The 26,408-nt window shown below is 46.2% G+C and overlaps 1 protein-coding gene across 1 annotated transcript in view; it reads right to left on the bottom strand.

Annotated features, from left to right (window-relative positions):
• The window catches only part of LOC309564274 (solute carrier family 22 member 15-like), a gene marked incomplete at its 3' end in the record, with an annotated part of 458,247 nt that overhangs the window by 294,040 nt on the left and 137,799 nt on the right, over positions 1-26,408 (bottom strand). Inside the window, exon 6 of the mRNA XM_082268897.1 lies at positions 19,804-20,025. Coding sequence (XP_082125023.1) covers positions 19,804-20,025 — 222 coding nt within the window. The remainder of the gene's footprint in view (positions 1-19,803; positions 20,026-26,408) is intronic.

The raw sequence follows: 26,408 nt of genomic DNA, 5'->3' as shown, positions 1-26,408 counted from the left end.
CCCCTGTCTCTCAGGACCTGGCTTTCAACAGCCATGCCGTTAAAGCCAGCGACTGTAAAGCAGGATGGAAGATCGCTCCCTGAGACAGCAGATCTTCTCGCATTGGCAGCCGCCATAGAGGGTCGACGGCCAGGTGAACGATGTCCGCGTACCAGGACCGGCGTGGCCAGTCCGGCGCCACCAGAATCACCAGTGTTTGTTCCGAGGTCAACCTGCAAAGGAACCTGGACAACAACTGAATCGGAGGAAAGGCATAGATCAGACGATACTGATGCCAAGGCACTACCAGCGCATCCGAGGCGTCTGCCAGAGGATCGCGCGTTCTTGCAACGAACCTTTCCACCTTGTGGTTCAGCCGAGATGCAAACAGATTCACATCCGGGGATCCCCACTTCGCACACAGCATTTGAAATACCTCCGGGTGCAGGGACCATTCCCCCTGGTCCAGGGTCTGGCGGCTCAGATAATCGGCCTGCCAATTCTCCAAACCCGGAATGTGAACTGCCGATGTCACCGGGACATGAGTCTTGGCCCAAGACAGAATACTGGTCACTTCCTGAGCCGCCCGGGCACTCCTGGTGCCCCCTTGGTACAGGACGGCCCTGAAGATGATCCGACCAGTGGAGCCGGCACAGCCTGATCGCTCTCAATTTCAATATGTTTATCGGAAGGGAGGATTCCTCCTCCGACCAAGTGCCCTGGGCAGATAGGTTGCCCAGGACGCCACCCCAGCCCAGACAGGCTGGCATCCGTGGTAATCACCGTCCATAGTAAAGGCCGGAAGGATTTCCCTTCTGAAACAGCCAGGGACTGAAGCCACCACAAGAGATCCATTCTGGTTTGGCGACTCAGAGACACTCTCAGGTCCAAGGACTGAGGTAATCTGTCCCACCTGGCCAGGATCTCCGCTTGGAGAGACCGCGTGTGAAACTGTGCAAATGGTATCGCCTCGAAGGCCGATACCATCAACCCCAGGGATCGCATACAGGTCCTGAGTGACGAGGATTCGTTGTCCCTGAGGGACCTGACCACGGACTGCAGGGTCCGGAGCTTGTCCTCCGGTAAAAACACCTTTGCTTGAGCAGAGTGCAGAACAATTCCCAAATACGGGAGACAAACCGAAGGAGACAAGGTCGACTTCTGAACATTGATGGTCCAACCGAACTCCTGGAGCGTCTGGACCGTAAGGGACAGATCGCGCAGCAGGCTCTGACTGGCACTCGATCTTAACAGGAGATCGTCCAGATATCCCAAGACCGCAATGCCCTGTGCCTGCAACAGTCCCAGAACAGGCGCCAACACTTTGGTAAAGACCCTTGGTGCCGAAGCGAGACCAAAAGGTAACGCCACAAACTGATAATGATCCTCCGCGATAGCAAACCGGAGGTACCTCTGATGACCCTCGAAAATGGGGATGTGTAGATACGCATCCTTCAGGTCGATAGAGGCCAGGAATTCTCCCGGACTCAGGGAGGCCACCACCGAGCGGAGCGATTCCATGCGGAACTTTCGAATGCGCACAAAGCGGTTCAGAGCTTTTAAGTCCAGAATCGGACGCACTTTGCCCTCCTTTCTGGGCACAGTGAACAGATTCAAGTAAAACCCCCGATGAGGCACCGGGACGATTACCCCCTGAGTAAGGAGATCCTGTACCGCTTGATGCAGGTCCTGTAACCGCCCTGGGGTCAAATGAAGATTTGAGGGAAAGAATCTGTCTGCCGGCCGTGAAAGAAATTCGATCTTGTACCCTGATCGAATGATTTCCTGAACCCACCTGTCTGGAACTCGGAGCAGCCAAGGTTGGAGGAAACCGCGCAAACGTCCCCCCACCCCTGAAATGGGTGAGGGCGCCCCTTCAGGCAGAGGCGGACTGAGCCGCCACACCAGCCTTGGCCGGATTTTTGTTTGCCGGCCCAGGGCTTTCTCTGGCCACCCTGGCCCTTGAAGGTTTCCCCTTGTAATGTGCCTTGAAAGGACCCCTGATTAGGTTTAAAGGCGGGACCCCGCTTGCCGCGGAAAAACTTTCCCTTAGGATTCTGGGGCAGCAGAGTGCTCTTGCCCCCAGTGACTCCCTTAACCAATTCATCCAGGGATTCACCAAAAAGGCGAGACCCCGCATAGGGAATATCAGCCACCGTCTTTCTGGATTTCTTTCTAGATTTCTGGTCAGCCGACCAGCTCTTCAACCATATCAGTCGACGGTTAAGCACCGCGACACTGGACAGGCGCGCAGCCAATGGGGCCTCATTTAAGGCCGCATCGCACAAATACATGACCCCTTGATAAATCTGGTCCACCATCTCCCCGGTAGTGGGGGGGGGGCAGAATCAGCCAGGAGAGTGCGTCTGAGCACCTTGGTCCAATCCGCCACAGCCTGAGCCGCCATGACAGAGGCGAAAATAGGCTTTAGCATGGAACCCGCCACCACGTAGGTGTGGCGGGCAAGAGATTCCAGCCTCCTATCCGTAGGATCCCTAAATACCGGAGAATCTTCGGTGGGAACCAGAGTAGCCTTGTTCAATCTGGCTACAGTGTGATCCACTTGAGGAGCCACACACCAGCGTGCAACCGTAGTAGACGCAAAAGAGTAGAGAAGTTGAAACCTTTTAGGCACCGTGAAGGTGTGTTTTAAATTGCGCTATTGCTCATTCACAGTGTGATGAAACTCAGCGGGGCAAGGAAAAACCTGCGCCGTCTTGCGGGTCCTGTGTGTACCAAAAGAGGACACAATGCCTGGAGGATTGGGCTCATCCTCTAAATGTAGTGTTTCTTTAATGGCAGATATCAGCGCATCCATAGCTGCGCGTTCCTTGGGCATCCCAGGGGGGGATTCATCCACCCCTGTAACCTCCGCCTCCCCCTCAGACTCTTGCGGGTCCTGAGAAGAGCGAGACCCTGAAAGGGGCACGCTACCTACAGCAACCATGTCACATTCACAATCAGAAGAAAAGGAAATCCTAGGCCTTTTTCTAGCAGCACGTTCAGTCATCAGCTCATCCATTTTGGACACCAAAGTCGCCACTACAGCAGCCAAATTAGTCAGGGTAGAGGATTCAGAGGAACTTGAATCCCCCACCAAGGCTGGAGGGAATTTGCTGTCCTGGGATTCCATTGCAAACATTTTTTTTTTTTTTAAGGTACTGGCCCTTTAAGCGTGCCGCGGACCCCGCAGCACACCGCTACAAAGACTGTGGAACACAGTACCCCCGCAGGGACAAACTGAAAGCCAGGAAGATTGCACAGGTTAGGGAAAGGACAGCAGAACAGAGCCCCACAAGTGTGTTCCTGAGTGAAGGAAGGAAGTTATGTCACCGCCAGAGACTGAACTGAGACTGCAGGCTAAGGAAACATGGATGCCTATGTAAAGTAATGGGAGGCTTCGGCAAAATGGCCGCCGACATGTGCTCGGAACGATCCTTTGCCACACACAAGATGGCGCCGCAAGGCGCCAAAATACACTACATACAATGCTGTATAGGCGCCCACAGTGAAGCCAGACATGCTGCCCACACCTAAAATGGCAGACCGGCGGTTTTTAACCCCGCAGCGGTCGCCGCACGTGTCTGTACCTCCAAGCACCCTAAAGTGACACAGGAGAGGGATCCCCCAAAACCCCACACAGCGCTGGCTGTGAGAGAAAAAACCCCCGCAGGGACCGGGATCAGGGAGCCCAAAACGCACAGACATAGGGGACAACACAGACACACAGGACTGCCGACCCCAGAAAGAGGCCCCACACAGAGTGTACTTACCTGTACCCGATGGCGTGGGGTGCCTCATATCAAACGGGAAAACGCCCAACCCCAGATCGCAGGGGAGTGCCGCCAGCCAAAAGCGCAGGACACCAGTAGTGCACAGACGAACCGTGGATGTGTCCGGTGAGGTAGACCCCTCACAGGCTGCATCCCTGAGAACAGGGATGGGTCGTTTGCGAGGCCAGGGCGAACACATAGCCTGCTAAACGCTCGATGGCGGGCTGGGATTCCATCTGACCCTCTGTCCTGGAGAACCAGGACCGATTCCCAGCTCCGCAAACGCCGTCTTCATTCGAAGTCAGAAAATAAAATCATAAAATAGAAGAAGAAGGCTGAGACTGTAGCCCCAGCACAGGGAAGCCTATCTACTCCTGAACTAGGCAGAAGACAAACTGAGTTAGGATGGCTATTGCAGGGGGGTATTGGACCAGTGGGACAGCCCCCATGGGTGTGTCTATGTAAATGCTTTTGTTTTTAACAAGTCGTATGCCTAGCTACTCCTAAGGAGAGGAAGTGAATACCCCATTGGTGAAGACTGTATGAGTGGGCGGCGACTGTCGGAGGACGTAAGAGAAATAGGGTTTCTCAATTCCAGTAATGGGCCCTGTAAACACAGGCTTCAGCTCATATAAGGGCAGAACAGTTGTGCTTTTAATTTTACATATTCCTAGCAGAATTTTTATCATGATTACAATTCAGTAATTAGGCATCACAGATCAGCATCATAATTAAAGCAACATTAAACCCAAAACCAAAAATGTAATGTTTTGCAGCTTACCAATCATTTGTGGTGACTGCATTAGTCCCCTTTTAAGGCTTTTTTCATCTATTTTCACCTGGTGATCTAGCCAGTAACTCACCTCCTGTATTAGAGTGCCCCCCTTCTAGATAAAGGAGCACAAGACAGCAGACAGCAGCGTTTTCAGTCTTGGGGAATGAAGCGTTTGATGGACTAACAGATTTAAATACACTAACACATTGAAGCCAAACTCACCTTGCAGTTATACAAGCAGTTACAGCAAAAGTTTTTTTTTTCTTTTTGGAAAAAGGTTTTATGAATAAATACAGTATAAGCTGATCATTGTAAGCACTACTGACAGTGGTAAGTGACTTACTAGCCAGATCACCAGATAAAAAAAAAAAAAAAAAGCAGCAAAGCCCAAAAAAGAAAACAAATGCAGCCATCAACATCTAAGAATTGGTAAGCTGCATTATAATAAATGTTTGCGTTTGGATTTAATACCACATTAAAGTGTATCTACAGGATCGTCAAAATGTAAAATCTTATATTAATTTCCACATTGTATAGTTAATATATCTAGCCTACACTTATTTATCTTTAGAATCTTGAAGCTTGTGGACTTACTTTATAACGATCCCTACACATTTACTTTCTTGAATTCCGTGGCATGTACTGTATTCACTATATCCTGTGAGTAAGCATTGCTGTGTCACATATTTCAGAGTCTGCCTTCTGAATCACAAAAGGAACTGAAAGGGTGATCCCCACGGTGTCACGGATTATATGGGACAACTATACTGTGGTGTCTGTTGCCCCCCCGAGGTCGGGTTTATGGAGGGTGGGTGAAGGTGTGTGTGGGTGTGTGTGTGTTTGTATGTGTATGTTCATGTTGGCTGTGGGTGTTTGGCTGTTGTCTTTGTTCCCTCTGTTTTGGGTACCACTTTGATGCCCTGTTGAGTTTGTCCTACGGGCTGTCTTTTTTAATGGGTTCCAGGCGGAGCCCTGCTGTCGGGGTCCCTCCCTCCCTCCCCCTGTTGGCCACAGTTGGCCCGTCACTGTATCTGAATCTGTTACTGTTGATATGTTCTTAACTATTTTCACTGTGCAAACCTTGTCATTGTTTACTGCCTTGGTTGTAGTGTTTTTTGTTGTGTATTTTTATGGCAAACTTATAAATAAACATCTTTCAAAAAAAAAACAAAAGGAGCTGAAAGGAGGAGCTTCAGGAGACTGACTCAATAAGGGAATCATTGCTTGCAGGCAGCAAGGTACCATGGGATATATAGTCCCATAGTACCTTGAATGTAAACCACAGAGGAGAAGCTGCAAAGCATACAATGACCCAGGGAGTTGTGGAAAGAGATCGAGAGCAGAGAGGGAGCAGTCACAAGATAAAAGTAGAGGAAAGGTGGAGGTTATATTGGGTTGTCAAAATAACTATTGTATATATTGCTATTACAATGCTGATGTTATAAAATAAAAGTGTATGCTTGACCGTAAAACTTCTTTTTGGCACCATACCCTACACTTATCATCGAAAGTGAAAGTAAAAGAAAATCCCAAATTTTGGGTAGATGCCAGAACAGTAACAGAGGGGAAATCTTCCAATGGGAACACTAGTTCTGGTGACACGGGATTCCCTTACTATGAAAGGATTTTCTCTCACTTCCTGTTCTGTTTTGGCTAAGGAGCAGGAAGTGAAGACAAAACTTCCCACTGGACTCATATCGCAAAAATAAAAAATTACATAATAATGCTTTCCAGACCACTTCTCTGTGTTGGTATTCCATTGTATTATATTACGTCGGCTAGTAAGTGCCGGTTCACATTTGTGCGATCACAGAGATCGCATGTATTTTGGAGCGCACTGCTCCTAAAATTACATGCGATCTCTGTGCGGTGCAAATTCAGCCATACAGTTTGTATGGCTGAATTCGCACCGCAATCGCACTAAAACATGCACAAGACCCTTTTTTTGGTCCGCAGCAGAATCGGATCGCACTAGTGTGAACCACCATGCGATCCGATTCTGCTGTGGACCAAAAATGCTGCGATATGCGATCTGATCTGGTAATGTCGTTAACTATTAATTGACACTCCCCAGCGTATCGCATATGGCAGAGTGAACTGGCAGGGGTGCGGATGCGATGCGGGAACACGCTGTATATTCGCAGCGTTTCCGCATCGCAGAAATGTGAACCGGCACTAACACTTTCTAAACGTATCTCAAATGGGCTGTAAACGCCATAGGGGTTCTTGTGAGTCATTTGTGGCACATTTGCAGCGCATTTACATTAAACAATAGGTTCACCTTTTAAAAATAAATGCACATCTTTTTGCAGGTAAAAAAAAGGGGGCTGCTCATTTAGTACCATGTTACATATTACTTACACTCTGGATATGGGTGTAACATGTAACATGTTAAGAAAGCTGAACTTATCCTTTAACATGAAGGAGTGTGGTAAAGCCAGCTGAAGGCTACGTGTCGGATATATTTTTCGGCTCGATGCAACATGACCTTGTGAATCAATACTGTCTGCTGCATTGCACATTATTGACATAGAGCGTTAACAGCCATTCTTGAGGCATGAAAAACGCAGATAGATGAAACTCCTGCCTTTGACACTAGTGTAAACTTAGGCTGGCCATACATGTTAAATTCTTTTGTACAATTCTACTTTAAATTTACCAAAAACCATATAATACAAGGTCAAAACTAAACAACACTCTCAATTGTATGCAATTAGGCAGACCCTTGCACTACACAGTTGAAGGTAAATCTAAAGAAAATTTTACAGAAAATTGTAAAAAAATTGTATGATGTATGGCCAGCCTAAAGGCCCGTACACATGATACGAAAATCAGAAGTAAAAGTTAGTCCGATGAACGATCTGCCGATTTTCGGATTGTTAGTATAGTGCTTTCGACAGCCAATTAAGAATTTTCGGATGACAAAAACTGAATGTGCAGGCTATAAAATTTTTATTGTACGTCAACACAACGTCCGATTTTCATTTAATTATACAGTTTTCATCCAAAAAAAATCGTAAGAGCAAGACTAGGCATTCTCAGAAATGAAAGAACACATACAAAACAATTCAACACATGACATCACTTCTGAAGTAGAATTCTGTCGTACGGGAATTTTCCTATGAAAGTAACCTCTTCACTTTCCAGACTAGCATGCAACAAAAATCGGACGAAAGATTGTCCGATAATCTGATCCTGTGTACAAGGCTTTAGCCTCAAGCTGTCATGATGCTTCAGAAGCTCCAGCACTACTAGAAATGTGTGAAATTCCTCTGAAATTTTTAAACAATGCATTACAATTTACCTAAACCCGATTTGTAGTTGACGAAAATAGATGAGATTTTAGTCGACTAAAATGTACTGGAGATTTTAGTCGACTAAAATATGACTAAAACTAAAATAGCATTTTAGTCAAATGACTAAAATACGACTAAAACTAAAATGGCATTTTAGTCAAAGGACTATAACTAAAACGAAATTAACACTGCATGCTAGCCTCATGTCGAAAGTGAAGAGGTTACTTTCATACGAAAATTCCCGTATGACAGAATTCTACTACAGAAGTGATGTCATTTGTTTGTTGAATTGTTTTGTATGTGTTCTTTCATTTCTGAGCATGCCTAGTCTTGCTCTTCTGATTTTTTTCAGACGAAAACTGAACTAATTAAACGAAATTCACGCATTGTGTTGACGTACAATAAAAATTTTATAGCCTGCACATCCAGTTTTTGTCTTCCGAAAATTCATAATCGGCTGTCGAAAGCACTATACTAACAATCCGAAAATCGGCAGATCGTTCGGACGAAATTTTACTTCCGATTTTCATATCGTGTGCACGGGCCTTAACACATAGCAAAAATGACACTCCAAAATACATTTTGCTACTCCTCCTGAGTATGGCGGTACCACATGTGTGAGACTTTTTCACAGCCTAACCACATACAGAAGCCCAACATTCAGGGAGCAGGGAGCCAGATGCTCTAGGTGTCCCTAAAGCAAATGACAAATCGAACTTCCTGACTACCCATTACACTTTTGTGAAGCAGTGTAGGGCACTGATAAGCACTGTAGTTCCACTGATGTGGCATGGATAAGGCACGGATGAGCACTGATGTGGCATGGATGTGGCAGAGATTAGCACTGATGTGGCATGGATGTGGCATGAATGTGGCACAGATAAGCACTGATGTGGCACGGATGAGCACTGATGTGGCATGGATGTGGCACGGATGAGCACAGATGTGGCATGGATGAGCACGGATGTGGCATGGACCAGGCACAGATGAGCACGGATGTGGCTCGGATGAGCACTAATGTGGCTTGGATAAGCACTAATGCGGCATGATGTGGCACGAATGAGCACTAATGTGGCACAGATGAGCACTGATGTAGCACGGATGTGGCATTGATGAGCACTGATGTGGCATGGATGGGCACTGATGGGGCATGAATGAGGCACGGATGAGCACTGATGTGGCATGGATGATCATGGATGGGCACAGATGAGGCATGGATGTGGCACTGATGTGCAAGAATGAGGCACAGATGGGCATGAATGAGGCACAGATAGGAATGAATGAGGCATGGTTAAGGCATGGATGAGACACAGATGGGCATGATTGAGGAACAGATGGGGATGATTGAGGCACGGATAGGCATGATTGATGGGCATGATTGATGGACAGGATTGGGGCATGAATAGGCATTATTGAGGAACGGATGAGGCACGGATGGGCAGGATTGAGGCCCGGATGGGAATGATTGAGGCACTGATGAGACACAGATTGGCATGATTGAGGCACGGATAAGGCACAGATGGGCATGAATGAGGCATGATTGAGGCACGGGTGAGCAGTTCTGTGGTCTCCCTCCTCTCCATGCATGCTGTACCGATCGCTGTGTACAGCATGCGAGGAGAGGAGAGAACGGAACCGGACATGCGTCGGTTTGTTGACAACTGATCGCTCCATTATTGGACAGAGGGATTGCCTGGTAAAGGGCCGCTGTCATTGGCCCTTTACCAGGATCCGTGATGTGATGGGTCCGGTAAACCCGTATGCCCTCCCAGAATAAGCCGACCGTGCTGTAGCCGTCATTCAGCTATGGCCTGGTCGGCAAGTGGTTAAAGTGACAACCATCACTTCAGGTGTCTAGTCTACCTAAACTGGAGCTAAAGGGTGCTTTAAAACCTTCAACAAAGCTGCTTACATTTTACAGAAAGCTTTATTAATAGCTTGCAGAAGTTTGTTGTGCAAATTGCTCTTTAACACCCTAAGGCTGCATTCACATGTGAGCGTATGGATCGCGGCGCGATTCCGCCCGCGATCCGGAGATCATTGCAAATCGCGGGACGCCTGTGCGTTGCCCGTGATTTGCAATAGCACCCCATAAGCTGAGCGATGTTGCCGCGATTTCCGCCTGCCAAATCGCTGTAACATCGCGCAAAAAAAAATTGCGGGACGCATTATGCCCAAAAAAGTACAAGAGCTTCTTTGGAGCGTATTGCGTCCCGCGATTTTCTTTGCGCGATGTTACCGCGATTCGGCAGGCGGAAATCGCGGCAACATCGCTCAGCGTTTGGAGTGCTATTGCAAATCACGGGCAACGCACAGGCATCCCGCGGTTTGCAATGATCTCCGGATCGCGGGCGGAATCGCGGCGATTCTGCCCGCGATCCATACGCTGACATGTGAATGCAGCCTAAAGCCTGTATGTACAAGGCTAGAAGGTAACCTGAATTCGGATATGTTAAAGATTTCCCTCAGTGGGAGAGGTTTGTATATTAAGTGATCCAAAGATACAGAACACACGTTTAGAACCACTATAAAGATATATTTGCTGCCCAAACCTTACAGATGGACCTTTATGTGGCTATTCAAATAAATGTACCAGACAACTTTCAATAAATGTACAGTACCATGCAAAGGTTTTAGGCAGGTGTAAGGAACTGCTGTAAGGTAAAAATACTCTAAAATATATTAATTGCTTTTATTAATTTACTACTTGAAAAGTGAGCAAACAGAAGAAAAATCTAAATCAAATCAATATTTTGTGTGGCTACCCTTTAGCTTCAAACCAGCATTAATTCTTCTAGGTACTTGTGCACATATTTTTTTAAGGAACTCCGCAGGTATATTGTTCAAAACATCTTGGAGATCTATTGTGGAGGAAGCCTGCCTCAAATCATTCTGTCTCTTCATGTAATCCCAGACAGACTTGATGTTGAGATCAAGGCTCTGTGGGGGCAAAACCATCACTTCCAGGACTCCTTGTTATTTTTTACGCTGAAGATAGTTCTTTTATGATATTGGCTGTATGTTTGGGGTCATTGTCCTGCTGCAGAATAGATTTTTGGCCAATCACATGCCTCCCTGATGGTATGGCATGGCATGATGGATAAGTATCTGCCTGTATTTCTCAGCAATGAGGACACCACTGATCCAAATCTCCAATTTCGAGATTCCAATAAATTTGCAAGGAACCTCCACCATGCCTCACTGTTCCCTGCAAACACTCATTGTACTGTACCTCTCCAGCCCTTCAACGAACAAACTGCCTCCTGCTACAGCCAAATATTTGAACATTTTGACTCATCAGTCCATAGCACCTGCTGATATTTTTCTGCACCCCAGTTTTAAAATGCATAGTTCAGTGGTTTTGCCTTGTTTCCAAGTCCTCTTCTGGCCAGACTTCTCCCGACAGTAGATGAATTCACCTGGGTCCTACTAGTTTCCGCTAGTTCTGTGCCGATGGGAAGCAAGCATGATATGTCTTTACGATCCTCATCATTGCCCGATCAATGGTGTCCTCATCAATGCTGAGAAACGATTCCAAACATAGAGCTAATATCATTAAGAACTATCTTCAGCGTAAAGAAGAACAAGGAGTCCTGGAAGTGATGGTTTGGCCCCCAAACAGAGCCTTGATCTCAATATCATCCTGTCTTCCTGGGATTATATGAAGAGACTAAAGAATTTGAGGTAGCCCACAGCCACAGAAGATTTGTGGTTAGTTCTCCAAGATGTCTGGAACAACTTACCTGCCAAGTTCCTTAAAAAACTGTGTCCAAGTGTATCTAGAAGAATTGATGCTGGTTTGAAGCCGAAGGGTAGTCACACAAAATATTGATTTGATTTAGATTTTTCTTCTGTTCGCTCACCTTGCATTTTGTAAATTGATAAAAATAAAAAATTATATATTTTTACAAGCATTCTTACTTTAAAGCATTTCTTCAAATCTGCCTAAAACTGTTGCACAGTACTATATATCTCCATTCTGACAGCAGTCATCTGTAATTGTAGGCTCTCTAAAACCGACACTGGATGCAGGAGTGCAGGAGTACACTAGTGCTCTGGCTTTTTTCCCCCAGTGTAAGACAGCATTTAAAAAACACAGAACTACAAAATCAGGCACCTTGACATGAATGCTGGTTTATTTTGAAGTGGTGCAGAAAGACACAAAACAAACATTTTGCATAACTATGCTTACCAAGCCATCATGACCAAATGAGAAGCATATAGAGTGCATTGTACATGTCAAATAATAATATATTTATCTTGGAACATTACCACACCAAAATTTGGTTTATAAGGTTTTGTACTGCATGGGTTTCATTTTCATTGTAAACTGAGGCTTGGAAAAGCCATTCCAAGTTGCTAACCCTATTTATTCTCAAAAGCAATGTCAATGGGACCTTGTAAATTTAATAAACTTTCAGCATCAGATCATTTCTCTGTCCTCTTGAGGCATGGAAGCAGCTTTGACCGAAACAAATGTCATTTTGACAACATTAGAAATCAGCATATATGGTCAGGCTACGATACTTATTAATTGAAACAACTGGTTCATTTTTACCAGTTAACCTTTAAGAAAGGCTAGTGTGGTAACAAGCATATTGGCGGAATTGATCTCTTTTAAATTATAGTCACTAGTTGGTAGACATAGCAACCATCTGAAGCAAATCTATTACACACACTATCAATTAAGGCAAAGTATTACCTTGTATCTAATAGAGTTATATTTTATATGGCAGCTTAATTTCCTTTGTGTCGGGCAGACCGATAATCAGCATCCTAGTCACATATAGGTCCATGTTAAGGCTGCAATATGCTTTAAAAGGCTGTCCGTACGTTGCGACCTCACGAATAGAGTTGCTGAGATACACTTTGCTTACTTGGTTATGTACTGTATTATATCTTCCTTGACTTGTAATCATTTAAAGTTTATGGGCTCTTCTCTTAGCATGATCTCATAGCCGGTCTCTTAAAAGGCTGATTTAAACGTAACATAATTCACAGCTTTAATCTAGCTTAGGATATAAAGGAGCGAAAAGGGAGTATCTAGCAGTCTCATTACATATTGTCAACAACTAAAGATAAGAGCTATTAATAAAAATGCCCTACTTAATGCTGCTTGCGAAAAACAAGAACAAAGATAATAGCCTTCACAAAATTAAATACATCCTTTTTATTTTATTGACCCTTAAATACTGCCAATGTCTTGCAGGAACACTTCTTGTATCCATCCACCACTTCAGTTATGTCTAAGGGGTTAACATTCCAATTAACCTGCCTCTATTAAGTAGAATTACCCAGTAATGTTATAGTCATAATTAACCAGAATGAACAGGTGACGTAAAATGGCCTAAATACATCAGTAATTGGGTGCCTCTAACTCATGTATAGACCAACCAATGCCAATAGCTTAATGCATTCAGATGATGGGTTAGAAGTGAAAAATAGATGCTTTGGTTTTCACTTTTATTACTATAAATGAATGGAAGAAATGTAAAAATCAAAATTAAGAAATGTGCTTTTTTCTGCCACAAATTTAAAATTAAAAAAACAACAATTACATCGATAGTGGGCTGCGGTAAATGGTTTTCCGGAAGCAAGATGATCTGCATCATTGATGACATACGCCTAAGCCTCCTGTAATAGTAAATCAGTTCATTTTACTTGCCAGAACAATTAAATGCTTTTAGAAGAAAAAAAAAAAGTAATTTGTGAACTAAGACAGAAGGCAGACAATTTCACAGTTAGAAAGGCGCAGGAGACCTGATACAGACAAGTACAGATAGTTTTGTTTGATGTAAAGCTTTTATGTCCATTAGAAAAGCCAGCTTAGCACCTGAGCTACTGTAAATCCTGAGCAAGGAAACAAAGTTATTGAAATGTCATAAATCAGAGTGCATAATACAAGAATAAGTGCAGCTTTGCTCATTCCTGCTGGCTAATTGTGAGCTAGCCTAGGGAGTATGCTGGGGAGGTTTTCAGCTTTTTTACCACCATAAGCACAGTGCCCTGTAAGTGCATGGAACTTTATAAGAAAACAGAAGGAAATCTGAACTGGCAGGGCTGATCCCAGTACAGTATTCAAAAGGACAGCAAGTGAAATGATAAATGTGAACCATTATACCTGTAAACTGAATTTGCCTGTATAAAATATAGTCTATGTCCGTACAGCGAAAAAAATTTTTTGTTTGTTTTAGAGAGCGGGAGGGAGGACTAAAAGTCATGTCCTGCTATCGTGGGCTGCGTTAGAGATTTTCCTTAACTTCCTCTCCTGCTGACTACTCTTTATCAGACAAGAAGTGAGGGGAAATATGCAACAGTGACGCAGACAGAAATTTAAATCCGACTAGGGTTCTAGTCTTCTGCTAGTCTTTTGGGTGAACCTACTATATATTTTAAGCGAGCAAGTATTTTTTTTTCAAAGTGAACAAAGTGAAACCAAATGTATATATCAGTTATAACCATGAAGGATGATCTGCTGGTCTTAACGCCACTCAATATTGTGCAAAGTGACCTGCTGTATTCTTCTTATATTTCAAAGTCAAATACAACAACAGAAAATAATTGTTTGAGGAACTCTCCCCTACCAGAGTAACTAAAACATAATTGATCATATGGTAGGGGTTTGTCACTGCATTTCAGCTAGGTGACCCAAAACTTCCCTCAAAGCGAATATAACACAAACCAAGGCAAGCCTCAAAATCAAGTAAGGTGCATTTACATGTCTGGATTTGTACTATGTGATCCTAAATCTGTGGAATGGGACTTGAATTTGACACCCTGCTAACTCCTCACTTGCTTTTCACAGCAATTTTTCAATGCATGCTGAGCTTCATGTCTCGGAGAGCGAAGCCACTGAAGCAGGGACCTTCTCGTACCCCGATTCAACAGGATCAGATTGCCTAGAGACTGTGGATTCTCACTTCACATAGCAAGGAACTCTCTTGCGGAGGTCTCATATGGACAGATTTTGGAACTCGTCCCATAGGAGGAACACCCTGGCTGAGGCCGAGTCCAGAACAAAGTCAGATAGTCCAACTAAGTGGACAGAACCAAGGCCAATAACTGGAAATTACATTCACAACCAAACTCCTACAGAGTCCCCACAGTAACCTCCCGGTTGTCCGTCAGAACAGTCGGAGACCCTGCTCTTAGAAGAAGATCACCCAGGTATTCCAGTACCACAATCCCTGACGCAACAAAGCCAACACCAGGGCCAACACTCGTGAAAGCCCGAGGAGCTGAGGTGAGACCTCTTGACAATGCTCCTTTCCCACGGCAAGTGAAGGAAGCGCAGATGACCGACATATAACGGAATATGACGGTAAGCCTTGTGAAGAGACAGCGCAGGCAGTCTGGGGATAAACGCAGGTTGGAAGGAGAGAACCGCACTAGAGGAGAAAATCAAAGACTCGATCTTGAAGCCGGAACGATCAACTCATTCACCCACCTGTCTGAATCAAGGAGGTCCACAGGTACAGAGTAAGCAAAGATGTCTTCCCCCATCCCAAACACAGGTGATGGCGCCCCTTCAGGCAGAAGAGGCCTTGTCCGCAGGTCTGGAAGGACCCGCTCTCGACATACCAGACCGGATCCGCAAAGGAACCTCCTGAGGAGGTCCTTCCAGGGAGGCTCCGAACAGGCGATTCCCCACAAAGGGAAGATCACACAAGGCCTTCTAGGCCGCCTGGTCCGCAGACCAGTATATTAGCCATATCATGCTCCAAAGGAAAATTTTGGCCACGGACAGCCTGGAGACTAAGGGAGATGCATCCAGAGAGGCATCACAGACGAACTGGAACCCCTGGACCAAAAAGCCCGCCAGCTCGGCAAAGGCAGGTGGAAGCTGTTCCCCCCTCCATATCCCTGCGCAAAATCTTTGCCCATTTGGGAAAGTCAGGGACACCAAAGCTATGGTGAACACCGGCCCAAGGACTGAATCGGCCACAGTAAAACATGTGTCGAACCAAAGTCTCGGCTCTCCTGTCAAAAGGATCTTTTAAAAACCGGAGACTCCTCCACCATAATTATGGTGGATTTATTCAGCCTGGAGACCTGAGAGTCCCCCACAGGTGGGACTGCCCATGTACTCAACAGAGACTCCTCAAGGGATACCATCTATCGAAACGCTCAGGCACAGTCATATTGCATTTAGAAAAACTCCACTGACTCACGACAAACCTGTCACAGTAAGAGGGGAAAAAAAAAAAAAACCCTCCGCCACTTTTGAGGAACTGTGGCCCCAAGGGTACCGGCGTCTCTGACGCATTAACGGTTGCATCCCAATATTTCAAATTACCTGCGATACATTCAGTGCATCCACCAGCGCTTTTGCATGCGCATGTGCAGTAAAAGAGAAATCATCCTCACCATCAGAGCACCCGAAGTGCGTGGACGCAGACCCAGTAGATTTGCCATATGCTAAGCTCACCCTGACAACATAACAAGCAGGGGGGGTCGCCGACCACAGTCCTGCAGGAGACCCTGGCTAAAGGTCTACAAAAGGACCACCTATTAGACCAGCAAAAAAAAACAACAAGAGGGTCGCCCTCCATAGAGGACATAATAGAACATGGCCTTCTTGAAGGGGGGAGTACCCTCACCCACACAATAATGGGTGCTTCACTTCGCAAAAAAAATGTAGCGCCTCCACGGTTCAAGGGGGGCACCAGGCTGACCATATAGCCCCCCTTTGAGGGGTGGGGGGTAGGCGGATGCCCGTCCGCAGCTCTATCAACCCGTCAGAAGCTCGAACAGCCTGGCCAACAGCTCGGACAGCTTAGCCAGCAGCTCGGACAGCCAGCCGCAAGTAGGCCGCAAAGCCGCAGCCTAAGTTTGGGGCCCGATCCGGCTGCATGAGTCACGAGTCCCCTGGCAGCTCTGTTAGCTTGATCAGCAGCACGGACAGCTTGGTTAGGAGCTAGGACAGCTTGGTGAGTCACTCGGACAGCTTGTTCCATCAGCCGCAAATAGGCCGCAAAGCCGCGGCCCCAATTTTTGGCCCGATCCGGACGCGTGAGGCGCGCATCCATCGGCAGTACCCTCTGCTATATTAGCAGCTCAGACAGCTTGGTTAGGAGCTCAGACAACTGGGCCAGCAGCTCAGACAGCTTGGTCAGTCACTCAGACAGCTCGGTCAGTCACTCGGACAGCTTGGACAGTCACTCGGACAGACATGCGTAAGCCACGTTAGGTGTGGACCCGCGGGTGATGAAACATCCGCTCCCCCCCAACCCAATAACTGCCACAGGGAGCCCAAAGGACATTCCTGTCCGAGTCACTAATCTCCAGGGGCTGGGGAACCCGCTCAAAAACCCCCGTGTGTGATACGGACAGCCCAGTCAGCAACAAACACATCCACCCCCCTCTTCTGCAGCATGTGGCAAAAACCAGCTCCTACCTCACCCGAGGGGGGAGAGTGGAGGTGGGTTGGGGCCAAAAGACCCATCGTGACTGTTTAGAGGGGCGGGGGGAATGGAAGGGGAACCAGGGGGTCCGACCATCCCAGAGAGAGGCCCACGTCCACTCCGAGGGGCCATAATGGGGGAGAGGGAAACTACTTACCACACCATGGAACTGGGTAAGCACCACTCCAGGCAGACCACCTCCCCATCTTGGAATGGGGGGTGCTTTAGGACAGAGGTACATTGCGACTCAGGTCGTGACCAGGGCTATGCGTCCTCGTGAGGCGTTTAACTTGCCAGCCAGCCCCCGTCCAGTGCGGCTATGTCGCGGCCAATCTAGCGCGGACATGAGTCCTGCACATGCTCGCTGGGCAGACTGGTAAGACCGTAAGGATATAGGATATCCAGTCCGGCAGTTGATTTTAGCTCTCACAGAAACCAAATTGATTGTAGTTCTCACAGAAACAAAAATAATAAAAGAAGAAAAAAATCTGTTAAAAAAGGAAAAAATGGCAGGACCAGAGATCAGAGCAAGGAACTAGGTCCTTACTCCTGACTAGGAAGAAAAAAAAACTGAAGAGCTAGAGCAGGAAGTGGGAGTATACCCCCTGGGACTGCCCTATGGGCGTAGTCAAACTTTTTTCCACCTAGTGTCCTACTCCTATGGAGAATGCATAACCCAAGGGTCAAAAAGATATGGAGCTGTGTCCATCAATGAACGAAAGAGAAATATTTAATTTTCAACATTTTCGGTCTTTTTTGTTTATATCACAAAAATTAAAAACCCAGTGGTGATCAAATACCACCAAAAGAAAGCTCTTCTTGTGTGAAAAAAATGACATCAATTTTGTTTGGGTACAGCGCGGCATGACCACGCAATTAGCAAAGTATTGCAGTGCTAAATAGAAAAAAATGGCCTGGTCATGAAGGGGGTAAAACTTTTCGGAGGTCAAGTGGTTAAAACAAGCTTTCAGGCAAAGTACACTGTTGTTTTTTTAGAACACAATGTGCTTATTAAACCAGAGAGGGTAAATATAGCTCATTATACATGCAAGGTACATACATTTCATTCCGGGCATTAGATAATTTAGAAACACCTCTGCTTCCTTAATTGTCACAAAGCAGATGTTACACACTTTTGCTTATAAAACTATCAGCTAATTTATTGTAGGACTTAAAGCATACAGTATCTGGAGGCAAAACTTCTTTTAGAGTGGAGAGGGATTACGGTAGAACATTATTATTTTTTTCTAGCTATCTGTTTGCCAATTAGGCTGTCACCAGTCAATGTCCCTGATCAATGCCACACCAGTCATATGATGACACTGTACTGCACTGGTGACCGTATGTAAAATAACTAAATAAATAAAAGGAAAATATTTTTTTTAATGTCTTCATTTTCCAAAAAATTACAACTTCAAAAAACTTTCAATGCCTCTTGCTAAACACTTTGGATTGTACTACTTTGATTCTACTTTCCAAAAAGGGGTAATTTGGGAGATATTTGCAATGTCCTGGCATTTTATGACCTCAGGATGTTATCAGTACATCAGGATTAAACGATTTTCAAATATATATGTTGTATAAACATATGAGTAGCGTTAGTATATACCACACAGAAACATAAGAACATAACTAGTCCATATAAAATTGCAGGTTGTGCGGGATGCAGATTAATGGGTCAGCAGATTCTTCACCCAGGTGCTTGATAAGAGGTAAACGTGACAGACCCAGCCACCACACACTGACTCTTACAAGATGCTTAAAGAAAAACGTCAGTACGCAGTTAAGGGACCGCTAAAACCCCCTTCACAGGAACCAGGCACCCCAGGGATATCCACTGCATATGATCACCACCTCCAACCTCCAAACTTGATCACAGAAATCCACAAATCGTGAGAGAGCCCGATCCTCTCATGGTAACTTGGTGGACCAACAACTTGGTGGCTTGATCCGTAGCCTGCAAGAATCACTCCAAAGACGCTTCGAATCGGTCCCTTAACTGCTTACTGCCGTTTTTCTTTAACCATCTGGTAAGAGTCAGTGTGTGGTGGCTGGGTCTGTCACGTTTACCTCTTATCAAGCACCTGGGTGAAGAATCTGCTGACTCAATCTGCATCCCGCACAACCTGCAATTTTATATGGACTAGTTATGTTCTTATGTTTCTGTGTGGTATATACTAGCACTACTCATATGTTTATACAATTCTTTTAAACCATCCAGTGTTTTTGGAGTTAGCTGCTGGTGTCCTACAGGGGCGCCGGGTATTTTGTTGTTATAGATCAAATATATATACACCATAGATTGTAGACCCTATAACTTGTAGACATTATAACCACACAAACCAATTATTATACACTTATGTGTGAAAAAAATTATATCAATTTAATTTGCGGGCAGTGCTGCATGACTGCGCAATTGCCAGTTAAAGTAGCACAATGCTGAATAGTAAAAAATGGCCTGGTCATGAATGAGGAAAAACCTTCCGGAGCTCAAGTGGTAATGTACCATATACAGTATATTCAAAATAAAAAGCACACATATACAACTTTTTTTTTTTTTGTTATTTTGCACATACCAGATATACATCAGAAGGACAGTTCTCCGGCAAAGCACTCCATATTTCACCAAAGCAAAGACACTGTGCGCTGAGTCACCACTACTTAAAGTTCCATTGCATTTCTTTAATTTCACTGCAGGAAATTCTTTTCCATTGCCACGAGCTATCTGGTTCAGTACTTCTTCTGCTTTGTCTGTATAACCATGGGAGTATAACCATCTTGGAGATTCAGGGAGTAAACTAAGAACACAAAATAACATGTGTCACTTTTCTTCATATGCATGTAAATGTGTGCGTTAACATGATGAATGTAGCACAAGGGTACAGGAGGACATCTAGATGTACAGAATTGATCACTGTATAACTATGATTTATTACATTGCCATTCTACCATAGGTATCTCCTATTTTATGTTCTACAAATGCAGATTGAATGGAAGCGATTCAGAGAGTGTTTATGGGTGACCAAAACTATACAGACAAAAAGAGGGAACCCACATTGTCATGATCTCAATAAGATCTTTCATAAAGATATCATACACTGCTTAGGCATCATGCACACTGGTCATTATGTCCACTCTCTTCCCCCCACACCCACTGTCACAATTTATAAAGAACGCTTCAGCGCCCTGTCTTTTTATCTTTATCAGCTTCAGTGCCAGGCTCCACGCACATGACCGCATCATTCATTCACAAAGATCTGTGAATGAATGAGCTACAAGTACTGATAACCTTTGCAGCAGACAGCTTGTAGTTCTCAATTAACTACCAGGGCACTAGTGAGCACTCTAGGTAGTTAATTGGAGCTTCCTGTTTTTGTGTACCTGCCTGCCCGTAAGTGGTGCGTGCAGACAGATACACTGACGGTCTGCAGGAGCCGGAGATTGCACCCATGATCTGCTGATCGCAGGTACAATTCTTTACAGGGCTCCTAAAAAAATTATATTAAAGGGGATATATGGAAAAAATTGGGAGGGAAGGGGACTAGACAAATAGGGGAAAAAAAGGGGGAGTTTGACTTTAAATGAGACTTGTGCAAAACAGTCTCCATTCCTAATATGATAAACATAGAGCATAGGGAACACATAGTGTTCAAAACTAAAAACGTTGGTACTTTGTATGAGGTGTGGCCAGTATACACATAATGATATAGTGGTAATACATATACAACTGCTGGTAAGCATGTTTATTAACATGTTCTATAGCACTTAACATCGGTATAGTAGGTATACATTGAATCAAAGGGGGTGTAAACAATATACAGAAAAATACAATGATAAGACCATAAAAATGATAAAAACATTCACAGAATAGACCAACAGACATATGGTATAGATATAAAAGGTAATTGGATGCATGTTGAAATTAGACAATCAGTTGAATGGCCTCTTGGGCTCTACGCGTTTCGTGAAAGGAATTTCACTTCATCAGGAGCATAGAACATTTTGGTATCTAAAACATATAGCTTAATTGATATTGCATCCAATAAAGGGTTACACTCAGGGGTTGAATATAAACAATGTGTAAAGAATGACTTACAAAAAGATAGGAACAATCAAAGAGGCTGTTGGCCACCCAGGAGTACGTCCAGGAAGTGAACTGAGGGGGCGAATGCTCCGCACAAGGCCAAAGCGTAAGGTCCACAGACAATACGTAAATATCCATTGTAGGTCAGGTAGGGCTATATTAGAATATAATCAAAGAGGTAATGGGTCATAGGGTAAGCCATAGGAATAATAATGATATAGGGAGATTTGTTTTGAACACTATGTGTTCCCTATGCTCTAAGGAGTAGGACACTAGGCAGAAAAAAAAGTCTGGCTACGCCTATAGGCAATTCCAGAGGATATACTCCCTCTCTCTCTCTGCTATAGGTACTCAGTTACAACCAGTGTCAGGAGAATTACAACTCCACAGAGGGGTGGGTGCTGTGTCTGTCAATGGATATCAGAGAAATGGATTTTACAGTGATTCAAAAAATCCCATTTTCTCTTTCGTTCATTGACTGACATCTCCTGATCTTCTTAAACATTGGGACATTCCAAAGCAGTGTTAAACATGAGGGGTGTGTACAACGAATAATTAATTCCACAGGCTAACTATAGTCAACCTGGTAAACAGGAGCTCAACCAAAATAACTGGAGCTCACCTGAAAAAAAACAATACACCCTCAAAGAGGACCAGGTCCTCTAAACAGCAGCCTCCAAAACCTTGCGGCCAAAGGAAGCATCCGCAGATGCCAATATAACCACTTTATAGAACTTTGTGAAAGTGTGCACCGACGACCACGTGGCCGCCTTGGAAACCTGCGTCAATGACGCCTGATGACGGAGGGCCCAGGAGGCACTGAGCGCCCGAGTAGAGCGCGCCTTGACAGGGAAAGGAGAAACCTGACCCTTGATTGGATAGGCCTGAATCACCGTCTGTCTGATCCATCTGGAAATGGTCGCAGAGGAAGCGAACAAACCTTTCCGAGTCCCATCTGTAAGCACAAATGGTCAGTCTGATTTCCTAAAAGACTCGGAGCTGCCAGATACACCCTAATCGCCCGGACCACATCCAAGGCATGCAAAGCAATTTACTTCGGATGTTTTGGCCTGGGAAACAGGGAAGGCAACACAATGTCTTTATTCAAATGAAAATCAGAGACAACCTGAGGAAGGAACGACAGACAGGGGCAAAGAACCACCTTATCACTGTGAACCACCAAGTAAGGTGAATGACAAGGTAACGCTGCCAATTCAGACACCCTGCATGCAGAGGTGAAAGCTCCCAAAGAGACCCCCTTCTGGGACAGTGTAAGCAGGGGAATCTCCCAAAGATTCTCAAAAGGAGGCTTCTGGAAGACAGAGTACCAAATTGAGGTCCCAAGGTGGCAACAGAGACCACGCTGAAGGGGTCGTGCCTAACTCCCTGAAGAAAAGTATGCACCAAGGAGTATGTGGCCAAGGTCCGTTGAAAGAAGACTCACACCATGCAATGTACGTCTTTCATGTACAATGGGAGATCTTCCTAGAAGTAGATTCTCTAGCTTTTAACAGCGTTGAAATCACAGACTCAAACAAACCTTTATCCATCAGCACCTGGCATTCAACAGCCAAGCCTTCAAAGCCAGCAACTGTAAAGCAGGATGGAAGATTGGTCCTTGGGACAGCAGATCCTCTCTGAGAGCAAGCTTCCAAGGAACGTCAGCAACCAGCCGCACCAGATCAGCGTATCAAGCCCGGCGAGGCCAGTCTGGGGCCACTAAGATGACCGGAATCCCTTCTGCCTTCATCCTGCGTAAAAGTCTCGACAGACGCTTGAGGAGGGAAGGCGTAAATCAGACGATACAGACCCCATGGGGCCACCAACGCATCCGTGGCACCTGCCAGAGGATCCCGTGACCGAGCCACAAACCTCTGCACCATTCTGTTGAGCCGGGACGCCAACAGATTCACCTCGGGGATGTTCCACCAAAAACACAACTGATTAAACACCTCCGGATGAAGGGACCTCTCCCCTTGGTCAAACGCATGCCGACTGAGGTAATCCGCCTGTCAGTTTTCCACCCCTGGAATGTGTACGGCAGGGAGGTCTGGCATGAACCGTTCTGCCCACCTTAGAATGCCGGCTACCTCTATAGCTGCCAGGACACTTCTTGTGTCCCCCTGGTGATTGACATAAGCCACGGCCATGGCATTATCCGATTGAATGCGCATTGGACATCCCTGAAGACGATCCGTCCAATGTTCCAGGAACAGTCTGATCACTCGGAGTACCAAGACATTGATCGGTAGTCTGGACTCTTCCAGTGTTCAGAACACCTGAGCAGAAATTTTGCAGAGGACGCCTCCCCAGCCGGATAGGTTGGCATCCGTTGTAACCACTGTCTATTACAAGGGAAGGAAGGATTTGCCCAGCCGAAGCATGAAGCCACCATATCAGGGAATCTTTCATTCTTCGGTTCAGCCGGATCTGATTGTCCAGAGACTGCGGATTCTTGTCCCATTTGGCCAGAATCTCCCCTGCAGGGACCTCGTATGGAACTGTGCAAATAGAACTGCCCCAAAGGTAGACACCATCAGGCCCAGCACCCGCATGCAAGTCCAGAGGGATTACCATCTGCTGGACAGCAGGAGACGAATTACAGCCTGCAGTTTCTGGAGTCTGTCCAGAGGAAGGAGCACTCTGGCTAAGGTCCAGAGTCAGACCCAGATAGTCCAGCTTTGTGGACAGAACCAGAGCAGACTTCTGAAAATTTTGGAACCAGCCAAACACCCTCAAGCTCGTATGGGGATTTCAAGGTTTTCCACCAGAGCAGTAGGAGACACCGCTCGCAGAAGTTGGTCGTCCAAGTAGCCCAGTACCGCAATCCACCATTGGCATAGCAATGCTAGCACAGGGGCCAACACTTTCGTGAAGATCTGAGGAGCAGAAGCGAAACAAAAGTGTAATGCTACAAACTGATATTGCTCCTCTCCTATGGCAAAGGGGAGGAAGCGTTCGAGACCGACACATATTGGAATGTGAAAGTAAGCATCCTTGATGTTGATGGAGGCAAAAAAAATCCCCCTGATGCAGGGAAGCCACCACCGTGCGAACAGACTCCATTCTGAACTTCTGCACCCACACAAAGCAGTTCAGCGCCTTGAGGTCCAGAATTGGACGCACCTTGTCTTCCTTCCTGGGAACTGTAAACAGGTTTGAGTAAAAACCCTGAAAATGTTCCAAAGTCTGAACCAGGAACATCACCCTTTAAACTAAAAGGTCCCAAAAAGAGCCTGTAAGTGGACCGGGGACAGTTGCACATTGCATGGAAGAACCTTAACAGAGGTTAATAACTAAACTCGATCTTGTAACCGGACCGAATGGCCTCATGGACCAACTTGACTGTTACCAGGGGAGATCACGGGTCCGGGAACCAGTGAAGACGTCCTCCCACCCCAGATATGGGTGAGGGCGCACCTTCATGCTAAAGGGGCCTTGTCCGAGGGTCTGCAGAAGCCCGCTCTTGACTTGCCAGAAAAAGTTCACTTGGATCTTTCAGAGGAGGCCCCAAAGGGCTCCAAGCCCTTACAAGTCGACCCTGAGGGACGAAAAAACTTCTTATGAGCCGAGAAGGAGGGCCCACGTCTATGATGAGAGTCCTTGCCCTTAGTAGCCTGCGGAAGAAAGGTACTTTTTTCCCCCCTGTGAAACCCTTAATGATGTAATCCAGGGTAGCATCAAACAGGCGATCTCCTTGAAAGGGAAGATCAGTCAAGGCCCTTTTAGAAGTCTGGTCCGCAGACCAGCATTTGAGCCAAAAGACACGACGAAGGACCACTGCCAAAACAGAGAGCCCAGCCACTAGGGGAGCCACATCCAAAGAGGCATAACTGCATATAAACTGCAGCCCCTGGACCAGCTGGTCCGCCAGCTCAGCAAAGGCAGGGGGGAGCTACTCCCCCTCCAGGTCACAGTGCAAAAGCCTAGCCCATTCAGTCAGAGTCTGCGACACCAGGGCAATGGTGAATATGGGCCTCAGTGCTGAACCAGTCAGGGTGTACATATTGCGGGCCACAGCCTCCGCCTTCCTGTCAGCCAGGTCCTTAAAGGCTGGGGACTCTTCAACCGGAATCATGGTTGCCTTGTTTAGTCTGGAAACTGGAGGGTCCACCTCCGGTGGAACAATCCACTTCTTAAAAAGGGACTCCTCATAGGGGTATCGCCTACCAAAATCACTTAGGGACCCCAAGGGGAGGCTTTGGTCATCCATAATATTTAGTGACAATTTAGTCAAAATAGGAGGGGAAAGCGAACACCTTTTCTGCTCTGGATGGCTTGTGAATGCCTAAGGAACCTGGGCCTCCTCCACAGCTTCAGCTACATCCTCCATCTTTAAGGTCTTATGCACGGCTACAATCAGTGCATCCACCAGTCCCTTTTTGTATGCAGTTGCAGAAGTGGAGGAATCCTCCTCACTATCTGAGGAGTCAGGGCGCGTGGTCGCAGACCTAGCAGGGTGTCCCACGCCCGCTGCGGCCGAATCAGATTCAGGATCTGATGAGACAGATGAAGCAGGGGAAGGCGCTTTTTGCTAGGCCGTTGCCCAAAAGCCACCTCCACCCGGGGCACCAAGGACTCCAGGACCATGGCCAGTGCATCAATGGGTGGATGGGACCCGGAGGGCCCCGCAGCAACTGAAAGGGGATCAGGTGAGGAGATGTGCTCCAAAGACTCCATGAGTCACCAGGGGGACCCCAAAAAAAGTGTAAAACACTGCTAAGGGACAACCCCCACTGCTCTGGCTGCCCACCCTGGTTGCCAGCCACAGAGCACCAATCGATCCTCGGTAGAGAGGGAGAGGACGACACCAGACTGACCACCCCGCAGAAACCAGGCACTGCAGCCACCAGGGGAATCTTCACTGCAGAACGGCATTTAGGAAATCAAAAGATCTGGGAGTCAGCACCAGGGGATGAGGAGGGGCTCCCACCGCCGAAATCGCCGCCCAGAGGGCTCCACTGTCATGGCCGCCGCTATTTTTAATGGCAAGCCACCGAAAAGTCGCCGCTGGACTACACAAACATGGCCGCCGTGCATTAAGCACACAGGCTACAAGAAAATGGCTGCACCGCATGACACCATGAGGCTCCCAGG

This window comes from Pelophylax lessonae (genome assembly GCF_965119305.1).
Source record: "Pelophylax lessonae genome assembly, chromosome: 9".
In the NCBI taxonomy this organism is placed as follows: domain Eukaryota; kingdom Metazoa; phylum Chordata; class Amphibia; order Anura; family Ranidae; genus Pelophylax; species Pelophylax lessonae.
This window is presented reverse-complemented; position numbering and strand designations above follow the sequence as displayed.